Genomic DNA, 14,687 nt, shown 5'->3' with positions numbered 1-14,687 from the left:
TTTTTTTCCCCATGATTATAAACCTGTGACAATGCTGAACTTCAGTTATTTTTGAGAATTCTGGGCTTTGAATTTTTCTGACCAGTGGATACTAGTGCTGAAATAGTAATGCAGAGGGGGTGAGGTCATACTTGGTGTTCCAAATTACTGCAGAAAGTTGTAGTGGTGGATTCCTTGAGCTGTAGCTGAACAAAATTATGAGAGTAACACACTGACATTAGGGTTGACAGGTCTTACTAGTATTTATAAAAGTTTGGAAAATATTAACTATTCTAACTGATGATATAACATAGATACCTGCTGTTCTTAAAATAGGAGACTTTTGGAAGGGGAAAAGCTTTGTGTATACAGGTATTACAACATAAGCCATTATGGCAGCAGCATCTCCTCTGAAGATGGAAGAACCTTAAAGCTTATCTTATCAAACTAAACTAAATTTGTCTTCATACCTTTTAATATAGTTAGTATTGCAGTCTATGGTTTTAATCTGACAGTATGAGAATGAGTGTTTTACTTAGTTATTTGATTAATAAGTGCTTGTCCTGCTGCAATCAATCTGTTTTTTTGCTAGCAATGCACATATATTTGATATTCATACTTTTTTCCCCTACTGTACAAAGCACGATTCAAGCAGTTTAAATGTAGAGTAGTGTTCTGCACTTTGACCCCACACAAATAAACTTTTACCTTGCTGGAATGCCAGACTGCAGCCACCTGGTCTCTGCTCTTTGAAAAAGGCCTGTTAATATGGTTTAGACAGTGGGATGTGGTCTGGAGCAGAAGGGGAACTAGCAACCTTTCTTTCTCTGCAAGGAAATTTTCATTAAAAGATTTTTTGTAAACTGTATGTTTTCTCAGGCAAAACTTGCAGTAACCTCATAGCATTCCAGTCGTCTTCAGCTGTGTATTGATGGAAATTGATGGAACTTGCCTTTACATACGAGTGTTAGGAGAACAAGATGTCTACTAAGTGTTCTTTATAAATTCGTCATGCTTAATATGCTTCCACTACCCAGTCTGTTGGTAACACAGTATTGACAGCAAAAGCAGTCACACACTTGCTTTTAATTCCCATTCATTTGTCTTTTTTTGGGGTTTGTAGCAAGAGAGAGGATTAAAAGGAAGAGTAAGTAAGGAATAAGTGGATAGGGTGGAAAAAACTAAAACAACCAACCATAAACCAAAACGGAACAAAACCCCAGGATTGTCAGATAATAATCAGTGGTATGCAGCAAGTAGCTATGATTTGAAACATGCAGTGCTGCGAAGAAGAATGTCTAAATTAGACTCTTACCTCCAAAAGCCTTGCTTTATACTGGCTTGAGTTTCTGTGTGAAAATGTTCTGTTCTTAGACTGAATATTCCCCATCATTTTGCTTGTGAACTAAAGAAACATTTAAATAGAGGTCTTGAAAGTCATGTTAAGAGAATATTCTAGGTGGTGAGATAAATAGTAGACTGGTTTTGTCAGCTTGGAAAAGAGATCTGATCATCTTGTATCAATGTGGGTTTTTTGCCTTCATGCTAGTTTTTGATGATGGTGATGAAAGGACACTGAGACGAACTTCATTATGCTTGAAGGGAGAAAGGCACTTCGCAGAAAGTGAGGTAAGACAACGATGGACTGGCAGTGAAAATACCTAACTCGTTAATTTATATATATATATTATAAAAAGAAGAAAGAGCAAACTAATTTTGATTCCTCTTTTTTTTTATGTAGACACTTGATCAACTGCCACTAACCAACCCAGAGCACTTTGGAACTCCAGTTATTGGGAAGAAATCTAATAGAGGGAGAAGATCATCTCTCCCTGTGTGAGTTTTGATAGTTCTCAGTTTCCTTCCTCCTCCCTATCCTCCCTTTTCCTAAAATGAAGTAGTGCCATTGAAGCTGGTACTGGTCTGAATGCTCTCTATCATGTGGGTTGTGTGCACAGCTTACGGACCTCAGTAATTCAGTTCATGGAGATGTGTTCATTTGTTAGCAGTATTATGATGGAGTTTTTCGCTTGTAGCCATGATGTTTGTGTTCTTTGCATATAACTGGAACTTATGTCGGGAAATGTGAGGGTTTCACCACCTTTATACTGCACAAAACAGGGTAAAAAGTGTTTTAAAATGTCTGGGTTAGAGAACACTTCTGTTTAACCTCTGTGAGCAATCAAATCCTGATTTATGTCTCCAGTTTCAATATGATACTGTTGTAAAATACTACTAGTTGGAAATAATTTCTGCAAAATTCCTCCTAGTAAGTGCACTTAATATTTCAGTGTATTTTGAGCCATTTTAGCTCTTAAAATTCTGGTTTTATCACTGAAGCTTTGCTTCAGGAAGAAAGATGTGATAATAAGCTGTATTTGCTTTTTAATACTAACATCAGACAAAACCTTTAAAATACTGTATGTTTTAATCATTTAGTACTGAAGATGAAAAGGAAGAAGAAAGCAGTGAAGAGGAGGATGAAGATAAAAGGCGTCTCAATGATGAATTGCTTGGCAAAGTTGTGAGTGTGACTTGTAACGCTGAGAAGGCAGACTGGTATCCAGCTTTGGTAAGTTGCTCGAGATGTCTAACCTCTCTAGTGTTACGCTACTGCTCGCTTTTTAGATGAGAGTGTGATCTGAATGACGTTGTTCAAATAGTGGTTTTCCTGGGTAAGATGGTTTCCAAACAGAACTTTCACTGCAAAATTGCAAATGTAGTCAGGCCAAGCTCTGCTGCCCGTATTTGTTAAAACATAATTTTTTACCGGTATCTGTGAAGAGTAGAAGAGCAAAAATCAATATTCCTGTATATTATAATTTAATGGGTCTTAAATTTTTCTAAACTGCACATAAAATGTATGTAACAATATTTTTCTTTTTAAAATAATCTTGCACTCCCAGGCAATTTAGGAGCAGCTAAATGTATGACTTTTAATTGCAGAGAAATTTTTACCTTTGTATTTAATGATTGCCTTTTTCCTTTCAGTTTTAGGAAATACTAGTTCCTTTCATGCTTTCATTTACATAAGTGGCCAGTTATATCAGCAGTAGATGTTGATTATTATTTTTGACTGTTGATACAGGCTACAGCTGTTCATTGCCATTGCTCCTAATTTATATTGCATAAATTCAAGTACAAATAGACTTGTACTGTAAAAATAAACATTTTGCAGATTCTGTATGCACACAGAAAAGTTTATGGATGCATAATAAAAGTTGCTTTCTTGAATAATTCTTTTTGATGATGTCAGGCAAGCTCAGAGACATGTTTAAAAAAATCCAAACATAATTACTTGGAGCATTAAAATGAAGGCTCGATTCAGTACTTCTACAGACTTTAGTTAGCTAACTGTACATTCTGAAGTATGTTATTTTGGGTCCTTTGAGTGAGCTGGAATGAGCTCAGCTGTTACAATCCTCTTAGTTTAAGATTTTATTTCTCTACATGAATGTAGCATCAAAAAGTAACTAACCACTCCACTCCGACCTCTGTTCCTTAAAAGCACATTATACTGTAGGGTGAATAGTTGACACTGATGTATCCAGCTGTATGCATCTCAGTTTAAAATGTGAAGTGTGGTATTGGTATGCATGTTCTGATTGTTCTATAACCCTTCATTAATGACTGATTTTAATTTAACACAATTCTGACTAAGGGATTAAGTTACTGGAGGTCATGTAGCTGTTTTGTTTTCAGCTACCTGAGAAACAGGAATGTCTTATCTTGATTTAGGAGTAAAATTTCTGGCTCGTCTGAATGGGGTGGCATGGCTTCCATTGAGCGCTGGTAGATTGAGAAATTCATTTGTATTTGATATTTTCTATCTGTATAAGGCCTACAGCAAAGTGCAAACTTGTTCTGTCTGTGGTAATACAAATACTGCAAGTGCATTTTTACCACATTTTTAGATTTAAGAGGTGATGCTGCTGTGGAAGTACACGCTAGATTTGACACTGGGCTTGTATTATCTATACCTTAGGGGTTTTTGTGGTTTGTTTTTTTTCCTAAGCAAAACCCAACAACAAAAAAAGATACAAGTGTGATATAAAGTAAGTGTGTTTGTGATTTCTTAAAAAGATGCTTTAAATTAGCTTTGTGTGAGCGAAAGAACAAAACAGTGAATACACAAGATCTATGTTGTCATCACAGAAGAGGAGTTTTGAGTTTACAAATGAAATAAGCATAACAAATAAAGTTAATAGATTGATACTGTTTGAAGTTCTTCCTTATTGGCCTGGAGTAGATTTCTTTTCTCAGAACTGGAAATTGCACTGGAAGAAATGGGAAAATAGCTGTTTCCTGCTGTCCATATTTCCTCTTAAGATCAGCTTATTCTTTGTTTTGGGTTTGTGTTTTTTTCTTCTTAAAAAATTGTTCTGTTTAAAATTTCAGGTTGTGTCTCCCAGCTGTAATGATGATGTCACTGTGAAAAAGGACCAGTGTTTAGTTCGGTCGTTTGCAGATTCCAAATTGTAAGTAATAGCTTATTTTCATTAGATGTATGTGGGAGAAAAATGCAAAACTGATTACATACTGCTTCTGAAGACATAATTTTCTTCAAAAGGAAAGGGTACAGTTTTGTGCGTAGTTGAATGACAAATGTGCACAACCATACTCCATTTCCAGCAAACTACTGCTGTGCTTACTTGCCCACCTTTCCATGGTAAAGTGGATTAGTCAAAGTTCCTGGTGCTGCTTCTTGGGGAAAAAAAAAAAAAAGTTTGAAAAAAAAGGTGTGAACACTTGATTCATGTTCTTTGAAGTGTGAGTTTTCTTCTAATTATTGCACTTTATGTTTTAACTACAATCGTTCATAAAGATGTTAATAATTTGGATATCTGACTCATTGCTTTCAGTGCTCAGATGTCTGTTGCTTTTTAAATAGCAAAGTTTAATAGTGTTTAATCTACTTGTTCATTAAAAGACGTGAATGTAAATTGATTGCTTAATCTAAAATTTTACAGAATCTGAACCCAGGTTCCTCTGAAAAGTAAGAAAGGTCTTCTTAGTCCGTCCCCCTTCAGAAGGGACAGGGGAGCAGAAACAGGGAAATGTGTGTCTTAAGGAGTAATATATTCAGGAGTACGAAGACTGCATTTTAAAGCTTTATTTCTCTTAATTTCTAATGTATTTGTCTCAATTCATAACTAGAAACTTCCTTGACAAAGGTTGTCTGTCACTTCTCTTTCTTGCAAAGTGAACAATTTGTGATTTTTTTTCTATTACTATTATTATTTTATTTTTGGAGTAGGGTGCAACTACTTGGTAACTGAAACATACACCAAATAACGGAGGATTTCAGTGATTTTGGCTTCTTAATGTAGATATGGATCATCAGCCTTCTAGAAAAATCTAAGTCTTTATATGCTGAAGGCAGACTAATACTGGAAGAGCATGCAGACTTGGCTTTGTTGTTTGGTTGGTTTTTTTCCTCCCCACCCTGTAGTATATGCTTTAAGTTCAGAAAATGGCAGCCCCCAATTCCTGAGGTTTGACTTCGTTTTTGCTGAAATAATAATAATAATCTTACTCTAAAAACTCACTTGCAAGACTTTAGTTACAGGTTGGTTAGCATTTCTATTGTAGTAATTCAGTAACTGAATACTCAGTCTAACTTTAAAGCAGGGCAACTTCTATGTGTTTTGCTGTGAGAATGCCTTTTTCATAGTTTAAAAATAGAAATCTGTTATTTATCAATGCAGAGACTTCAGTTTGGCTTCGCTGTTGTTCTGTGCTAGTATAAATGCATTTTTTGAACAGGGAGCTTGTTTCCTCTTGACTACATTGCAGTTTTGGGTGGAAACCATTGATTTGGGTGAATATTTGAAATTTATAAAATGCTTTTTGCCTACGGAGTGTTTTAGCTTCGCAGATGTGTGCGGGTTAAACATGTGAAATGAAGAAATTCTATAGACTTTGGTTAATTATCTAATTACAAGTGGGTTTTTTTTTAATGTCTTGAGTTTTAAACAAAGACTGGAAACTTCCTCTGATTTTGACTCTTGTATTAGGACCTACAATAACAAATGCTTTATGCATTTACTTGTTAGAAGGGATCTTGAAAGCGAATCGTGAATCTCGAAGTTCATTTCAGAAGTCATTGTTTTTCTCAGTCAAATGCTTACTTGACCATGATCTATAAATAATAACAAAACCTCATTCTTTTTCAGTTACTCAGTAGCAAGAAAAGACATTAAAGAACTAGATGTTCAAAACATACCAAGATCTGAGTCCTCTCCTAAAAAAGGTAAATGAGAATAAATTCTAGGTGTTTAGGAAGTAATCTTGTCCAACAGTATTTTTAATTTTTACAGATAAATGGCCTGATTATTTCTGATAATTGCTCTTGGATGTTTTACAAGCAATTTAAAATGTCATAGATTAAAGAAACTTTGGATATAGCTGCCTTTTCATTAAAATAACACCCATTAGAAGGTTTATTTGATTTTTAATTTTTAACTCTGATTTGTGGTTTTATTTGATGTTTATTTCCTTCTTTTGATCCACTCCATAACATATTGTATTTAAAATTACATTGGAACATAAATCGTCATCTTTCCTAACACAAAAGTTTCGTGCCATTGATGAAAACTCTTGGTCTATACATTAAAAACACCTAGACAGCGAGGTGTAAACTTCAGAGCAGCCTTCCTGTGATTGACTTGACGTTAAAGTGTGATTACAGAACTTTATTTTTCTGGATGGATTACGTGAGTACAATAATTCATGTTTGTAGTGAGATTGTAAAAGGCCAGATTCTCACTTTTATGTAAATAGTTCTTAAACTTTTAGTGTTGTTTCTCCAAGTCAGATCTCAAACCACACAATTTGCTAAGCGGAAGTATTTAAAATATGTAATAACACAAAACCTAACAACAAAAACACTCAACAGCAGCTCCTCTAGTTTGAATAAAGGTGTGGAACAGCTCCTTTACAAGACTTAGTGATACTCACAAAGGAGAGATCAAGGTAATTTTGATTTGTGTAATTCTTAGTGATTTCTTATATACTTTTTAAATTATCTACAGTGCAAGAACTTTTAGAACAGACAAAAAATAATCAGATGTGAGATTTAAAATAAATTGGGAAAAAAAGGTTATTTTTTTCCCCTTACTAATGTATTTTTCCTATTCCAAACATTAATATTAGTCACATCTCTTCAGGCAGTGCTCTTCAACTTTTTTTTTTCCTCAATCTAAGCATTAAGAAATGAAGATATTTGAAAAAGAATGAAGTAAGTCAAGGTGGTTGATCTGACTGAGAGTTGTCTTTCTTAAATAGCTTTGCTTCAGTGTTTATCTTTTTCATACAGAAAAATAGCAGTACATAGCTTCACAGACTATATGTGGATAAGTACTGGTGCTATAGGTGTCTCTCATTGCTCCTATTCACATACACAGGTGTCAAACTCATTAGTATTTATGGGGACCTATACCTAGAAAAACATGGGGTGCTATGCTGTGTGGACGGAAGTTCTCACCTATGAATTCGTAGAGCTACCGAGTGTCTAAAACTGAAGTATCTTATTTTATTAATGTCATTTTGTATTTAACATGGTATTATGATTTACAAGAATATGGAAAGGTAATTTAAAATGCTTTGTGACAGTGAATGCTGCAGATAAGGTAAAACCAGGGCCCTTTATTTGTAGGACTGCAGGAGGCAAGCATATTTCTCAGCACAAAGGGTGTTCCTCGGAACTGGAAAATGGACATAAGTGAAATTCTGGAGTCCTCTAGCAGTGATGAGGAAGATGGAGCTGCTGCAGAAACTGATGAAGAGGAAGAAAAGAAAGAAGAGAAAACAGAAGAAGTAGTGGTAAGTCTGGGCAATTCCAGTTATCCTTCAATGATAATTTAATAACTTGCATGCCTGAAGGTCCTGCACATTTTGTCATCTAATTATCAGATGTAGTTTACTCCCTTCAGTGTCTTTTCAGACCTGTTCTTTGCTACCACCATCTCTACTGGAGCTTGTGAGCAGTGGCAGATTGCCTTCTGTTATTCAGTGCTGAAACTGGAGACAAATCTCAGAATTTAAGAATTCAAGGCAGAGAGGAGTGAGAGAATCTAGGTCAAAAGGAGAGATATAAACAAAATATTGATGCTGAGCCTAACAGTAGTAATCCAAACTTAAATTTGATCTTTTTTCTTTTGTACTTTCTATAAATAAAGTAACTTGTTTTCACGGTGGTTTAATTGCAAAACCCAGCAAACTAAACGATTAAAGCAAAGCAGTAAGCTGACTGAAAGTATGAGCCAATATTCAGTGTCTGCTAAAGCTGTTTGAGGCCTAAGATGTTATTTAAGAACAGTACAGAGGTTCCCTTTTTAACAGGTTTTGTGAAACCTGCTGTTACAGGTTGGGAATCATAGAATCATGTTACAACATGGATGAACTTTCTGTCTAATATTTATGGTAAAATATTGTTTTCTGTTGTGAAACTCCTGAGTGGCTCTTTTTCCACAAGGTGAGCCAATGTCTTCATGTCATCAAAATTGCACTGACAGAATTTCCCTTTATTTCAGCCCGGTTTTACTCTTGATGTGTTTAAAAAAGAAGGGGGTTGTGATTGTAGGGTTTATTTGTTGGTTCCTTTATCTCATCGTATGATTTTTCAGGGAAACGTTCCTTTAAACGGGAGACTCAGGTGCAGTGTATCTCCGGCGGAAGGTCACCCGGCCTTCCCCTGTGTGTGTCTTGCCGTCTCTGTCCCCTCCCCGCCCGCGGTGTTGTCACCCTGGCACGGAATGGCCGGTGGGACTCGGAGGCGGCCTACAGCGTTACCGCGGCAACCGGGTGCCGGCGGGCAGCGCGCATGCGCCGAGGGGGAGCGGGCGCTGGAGCGGAGGCTTGGCCGGCGGCCAGGGGAGGCTGGCCAGATGCTTTGAGATGGGCTGGCCCTTTTCTTTGCCTTTCATGTAATGTCTGATATTTTTTATTACTATTTTAATTTTTTATTTTTATTTTTTTTATATGGAAGAGAATGTAAGTAATGCCGTGTAACTGCGGATGCCGTGCAGGGAGGGAGAAAGCGAGCAAATATTTGGAAGTCAGGCTGAAATGTGTTCAGGCAGTGGGCAGATTAGATAGAGAGGAAGTAAAACCATTTTACATTTGAAAGAATGCAGCTCTTAGGTAAGGATTTTGTGTTTTTAATCTGTGGTGTTAATGTGGCTGTTAAGAACGTGGGTTTGACTTAGATTTCTGATGTGGGAACTGTCTAGTGGAGCATGCAGCTAGGGTAGATCTTTCCAGGTAAAAGGAAAAAAAAACGAAAAGACAATAAGAATCTATTTTTAGGTCTTGATTTTTTGCCTTGATAACAGTATTCTGGAAAATGGAGTAGATGTCTGCATGAGAATAATGGTATGATTAGATAAATGTAAGGATAAATGTTTGCAGGATGTAAAATCCTCTGGGGTTTTTCCTCTGTTTGCAGTGAAAAGGACTGAATAGGCCACATTTTGCAGGGTGTGAACTGTTGCAGTCTGTGTTGCTCTGTTTGTATTAACGTTGGTTAAAATTGCAGAGTATCAGTGACTAAAAAGCAAGGATTGCTCTACTAGTTTTCTAGTATCCTTTTTTAATACAATTTTTCATGGCTATTGCATAAAAGTGCTGTGTGTTTTAAACAAAGAAGGGGGAGGGGGGAGCTTGGTGGTTTTAAAAGAAAAGGGGGGTGGGGGGGGGAAGCCATTGCTGTAAAAGAAATATAGGTTATTTGTAACGAATAATCTAAATGTGGAGTAGTGAAGCAAAAGATTCCAGACAGATGTGCTGATACGAGAAGCTGTAGAATCCATTCTTTTCAGGTGACAACTAGGCATGTAAAAATAAGGCGAGCATCTTCATGCTGTAGCTGTGTAGCAGAAGATAGATATTGATCGTTTTAGATTGTCAGAGAAGAACTGTTACCCTGGCCCATTAAATCAACCATTACTGTACAATTTTTGTATTTTAATTGTGGGCTGTTCTAGATATTGCAGTTAGACAGCATTTAAGGAATTTATCATGATAATAGTAGTTGCAGAAAGAATCGACAAGTGAATGAAATTTTTTTCCACTCCCTTATTTCACTACAGATGTTGAATTGCTCAAATTTTGCAATTACGTTTTTGTAGAGTCTCTCCTTTATTAATCAAGGTCAAACATGACTTCTGTCCATCCTCTCTGAGAATATTCTCAGTGGATTTTTTTGTTTAGAACTTCAAATTGCCATAGGACTAGAGAGGAAAGAGATTTTTAGAATTACCTTCTTCCTTTCTCATCTTCTGAAATGCACAGCAGCTTTGCTGTCAAGGCCTGGCCAGCTGCTGATCAGCCATGATAGGCCTTCATTAAATCAATCAAATGGGCACAGACCTTTTTAATATATAATGAGAGGATAAAGTCAGTCAGAAGAGTTCATTCTGGAGATGGAAAGGCTCCCATTTTTCTGAAGTAGGATCTTTTGTAATGATAATGAAGCAGAGAGGTCTACTGTAGCTGGTGATACTGGATCCTACCATTTTGCCAGTAGCTGGGTTAAAATCTGTAACTTTGTTTTGACAGAGACTGTCTTTCTTATTGTGCTGCTCTTCATGGCATCTGAAGGAGCATGGTACAGTTGGTGCAACAAGGTTTCCAGCCTCTGTGGTGGTTGTTTGTAAGCTAAGGAGTGGGAATCAATATGGTGGTGGTGGTGAGATGCTAATCCTCTTCATCGCTGGTAATTGATTTGTGTAGTCCAGAGTTGACTGTGAAGGAGGGCAACATGGAAATTGCTTGTCATTGCTTTTGATGAGGATTGTGTTACATGGAACTGCTCAGCATGTTCAATTTGCTGGATTTTAGGCAACAATTGCAATAAATGGTGCAACTCTGGATTATATTTAATGCACAATGTGAGATCTGAATAACAGAATGTACTTTTGTGGTAAAATGTGAAAAACATGGAGGTACTATAGGAAAAAAATCTTTATCAAATGAAAATTTAAAGTGACTCAGTTGGAATGCAGATAAAAATCAGGATATTGCTTTTCATTCTTACCCAGTTTTCAGCATGTCAGAATAAGAGAAGTAGCTGAGTATTTGGCAAAGAATGCACTGCAGCTAAATGAAAAATCTAAACTCCAGTATCTCCCCATGGAAATATTTTTGGAATATTACCTGATTTTTGGTAAAATTTGGATTGTATTTGCTACTTCATTTACTTGTATTTAAGTTATTCTGTGAGAAAAGAAATCATACTCCTTTCTTTCTCAGGGTTAAATAATCAAATGCTCCTGATTGTACAAGGAAACGTGTAAGCAACATTTGTTTTTTCACCTCAGTCTCTTTTTACACTATTCTGATTCCAAAAGAATCAAGACTTCAACATGCAGTTACTTGAAATATATTTTCAGTATGTGTTCTTAATAGCTACATTCACATAAGATCAGAGTGACAATAAGGAATTTGTTCTTCAGAGTTTGTGTTTGCAAGTTTCAAAATGGTATCTCTTTTAATACCAAGAGCAGGAAAAGGGGATTTCTGTCTGACTGGTAGAATTGGTTGTGATACCACCTTTTAGAGAACTTACATGTGTCACTTTAATAGCAGTTTCTTGTTCTTCCTCTTCTTTCTCCTTAATGGAACATGCAAAAAGAAGTTCAGAATAATATTTTAGCTAGCTACTCCCCATGCCTTTTACCGAAGAAAGGGTTGTAGCACCTCCAGGTGCCTGTGTAGAGGAATTTTCTCTTAGTCTTCATTTTGACAGTTGCCAGATGGATGTGTGTGTAGTGTGTTACATAGTGTGCATTCATATAGGATTTTTAGGGTTCTGTCATCCCAACATTGGTCACGGTTACTTTACATTGAGCAGGGAAGATACCAGAAGCATTTTCCAGTTTCCTATTCTGCAAATATGCAAGAATTCCAGTGCTCGTGATAAGTCGCTACCATATATTAGCACTTAGATAATGCTTATGAGAATTTGAAGTCCATGATGTGTTTTAGGAGACTTCAGATTCCTACAAATTAGCACTAGTCATCTATTAAAAACATTTACATTTTGATGCCGAGTAGTTCTTGTTTCCATGTTGTCTTTTCTCAGAGAGACTATAGGGAGACCACATCAGATGATACCTGGATTGTCCATTTTCCTTGTAGCCTCTGAATTTTAAGATAACATTGAAACAAGTGACTCTAAAAGTAATATGCAAGAATACAGTAATTCCAAAGGTAATGAAGTATGATATCCAGAAACAAGTGGTTTATTTACATATATAAACCCCACAAAGCACCTGTGATGTGTAAACACAGAATAGCCTTTAAGAATTTTCTAAACATTGATTATCTGATCATCCTTCTCATCCATGCATGTATTTGTGTAGGGGTTTTGGTTACTGTGAAGCACGGCCTACATCAGACCATGCATAAATGTTCTTTGCAAAGACTTTTTTGATCACAGTTTTATGTGAACAAGTGTTCTCAAAATACACCTCAAAGAAGAGCAAAGAAGCTGCAAACTGAGGTGCAGATCTAGTGCAAGACATTGCTAAGGAAGATTGAATTCCTGGTTCTTGCTGACAGAAATAAACATTTTAAAGACCGCTCTCAACTCCACATGCTGTAAAGCTGTTAACTTGTTGCAATCAGTTTAATTCTTTTCATTCCCTTAATTAGTGTTCAAGCTTGGCATCAGAAAGCAAATGTGCAAGTGATGAAAACATGTGTAAGTACTCTGAAGAAACAGAATTGCTTTAACTCTTGGTTCTGGCAGCTTGTCTTGATCATATACTCTGCTGAACTCCAAGTCCTGTACTCATTGTTCTTCCTTTCACCTTACGTTAATTTCACAGAAGAGTTTATGGTCTTGTCAGTCTATTAAAAACATAAAAGACAGATCTATCCCTGGTACCGTAGGCTCCTACTGATTGAGTAGACATGTGCTTCTAAGTAGAGACTTTTATATAGAGGAAACTGTTTCATCCTTTGCTCTCCTACTCAGCTCTACAGGTTAGCATCCACAGAAGCTTTACCATCTTTCTGTAAACAATGACTCAAGATAATAAGAGTTATGTTCCTGTTTCAAAGTCATGCTAAAGACAAAGACAGACCTTGTGGTGAATCAAGCAGCTTGAAAACAAATGAAGCAAAGCCAGTTACAAGTATTCTACATGTTTCTGTGGGGTCTGTCATGCTTATTTGGTGGCTGCTATTCTCAAAAGAATTTTACTAAATACTTGAACATTGTTATGATTACTTAGAAGGCAGTAAGAACAGTAAGAAATAGAATTGGGAAAGGACTGTGTCCCTTCACATAGATTCTGTCTTCCATGTTGATTATTTTGTTTTACTGTTTACAATGTTCTGCAACTGATGCGACCTGGTACTCGGAGGGGCAAAACCTCACACCTAAAAAATGTCAAAGTTTTAATGACAAACAAAAGAAAGATATCTTGGAAATTCCACACCCACCCACCCACCCTTTTTTTTTTTTTAAATGAAATTTTCACCCTGAAACAAAGTTTTATGTTGCATTCAATTACGGGTATTGGATGAGCAGAAAGGTCTCAATTTTGAACTCGTGCCACTTTAAAAATTTCAGATTGTCTTGCCATTCTCTTGGACTTATCTTTGGCTGCAATCTCCCTTTTTGCACCATCTGTATAGGAATAAAATGAAATTGAGAGACAGAACTCATGGGAGAACTGATTTTGAACAAATGTTACTGTGAACTTGCTTATTCCCAGTCCCATCTCTTATAAAAATCCATGTATCTCAATGTTGCAATAAGCATATCTGTGAAAGGTTGGACTTCCTAATTTTGGCTAGTAGCAGACAAAGGCATTGAAAATGCTGATACATGGTTTATTCCTTGGTGACAGCCATTCAGGTCTTAATCAAGTCACACTGCAGAAGGATTTGGCATCTATTCTGGGACTGATACCAGTCATGCTTCAGCCTCTCTCAAGGGATGCCAAACTAGCTCGTACACCAAATGAGAAGTGGATACAGGATTCAGGATGTCTTTCATAGGTAGAGGAGTACTGCAATCAGGTTATATTCTCTCATCCTATATGTAAAAGCATTTCTTCTTTCCTTATTGATTTTCTCTAGAGGAAAATATTCGCTGTCAGTGAAATAGTTAACCTTCAGTCTGCAGAAGTGCTGTTTCTAACATATACTTTTGTTGTTCTGATCTAAAGTTCTGGTTTGAACTTGTGCCCACATAAAAGAAATGGTTTGAATTCAACTCATCAAAAGTATTTCTTAATGTCTGCTGTTACTTAGATGTATTTAGTTTGCATAGTTTGAATTGTTTTGTCTTTAATTAGTAAACATTGCAGTAGATAGTAGAAATGTCTTGATCTTGAAGTTGGTTTGCAGTCTAGATGGAGAGAAAAAAGCTGTGGTTTCTGTAGCAATAGTTCATTTGTTAACCTGGAAGAACAAACTGATTCTGTAGTCAACTGTTTCTCTTTATGGAATCCCTCTAGTACATAGTATAAGCAAATGGTAACTGATACTGCACTGTGCTGTGTTTATGCATTTAATTTCCTCCAGTTCTTTCCCAAGGTTGGGGGGGTGGGGGGAAGAAAAATAAGAAAAAGGTAATGTCTCTGCCTGCCTGATTGCAGGTGATCCCTATTGGGGTTTGAAGCTCAGGATTCAGTGGAGCAGGCAGTGCTGAAATTCATTCTGATGCTGGGCAGATTGCTTTCTGGTTAACA

At 36.5% G+C, this 14,687-nt stretch overlaps 1 protein-coding gene across 4 annotated transcripts in view; it reads left to right on the top strand.

The window, feature by feature from the left end:
- Nucleotides 1-14,687, top strand: part of ARID4A (AT-rich interaction domain 4A) — a 50,499-nt gene that overhangs the window by 15,179 nt on the left and 20,633 nt on the right. For all 4 annotated transcript variants that reach the window (XM_068148991.1, XM_068148990.1, XM_068148988.1 and 1 more), the window contains exons 6-11: nt 1,529-1,608; nt 1,721-1,815; nt 2,419-2,551; nt 4,378-4,457; nt 6,156-6,232; nt 7,637-7,803. In XM_068148991.1, the coding sequence (XP_068005092.1) occupies nt 1,529-1,608; nt 1,721-1,815; nt 2,419-2,551; nt 4,378-4,457; nt 6,156-6,232; nt 7,637-7,803 (632 nt within the window). The remainder of the gene's footprint in view (nt 1-1,528; nt 1,609-1,720; nt 1,816-2,418; nt 2,552-4,377; nt 4,458-6,155; nt 6,233-7,636; nt 7,804-14,687) is intronic.

Source organism: Melanerpes formicivorus, unplaced genomic scaffold, assembly GCF_026170545.1.
Source record: "Melanerpes formicivorus ecotype bairdi unplaced genomic scaffold, bMelFor1.0.p_v2 SCAF_17, whole genome shotgun sequence".
Classification (NCBI taxonomy): domain Eukaryota; kingdom Metazoa; phylum Chordata; class Aves; order Piciformes; family Picidae; genus Melanerpes; species Melanerpes formicivorus.
Note: the sequence above shows the minus strand (reverse complement) of the source record. Positions and strands in the feature narration are given on the sequence as shown.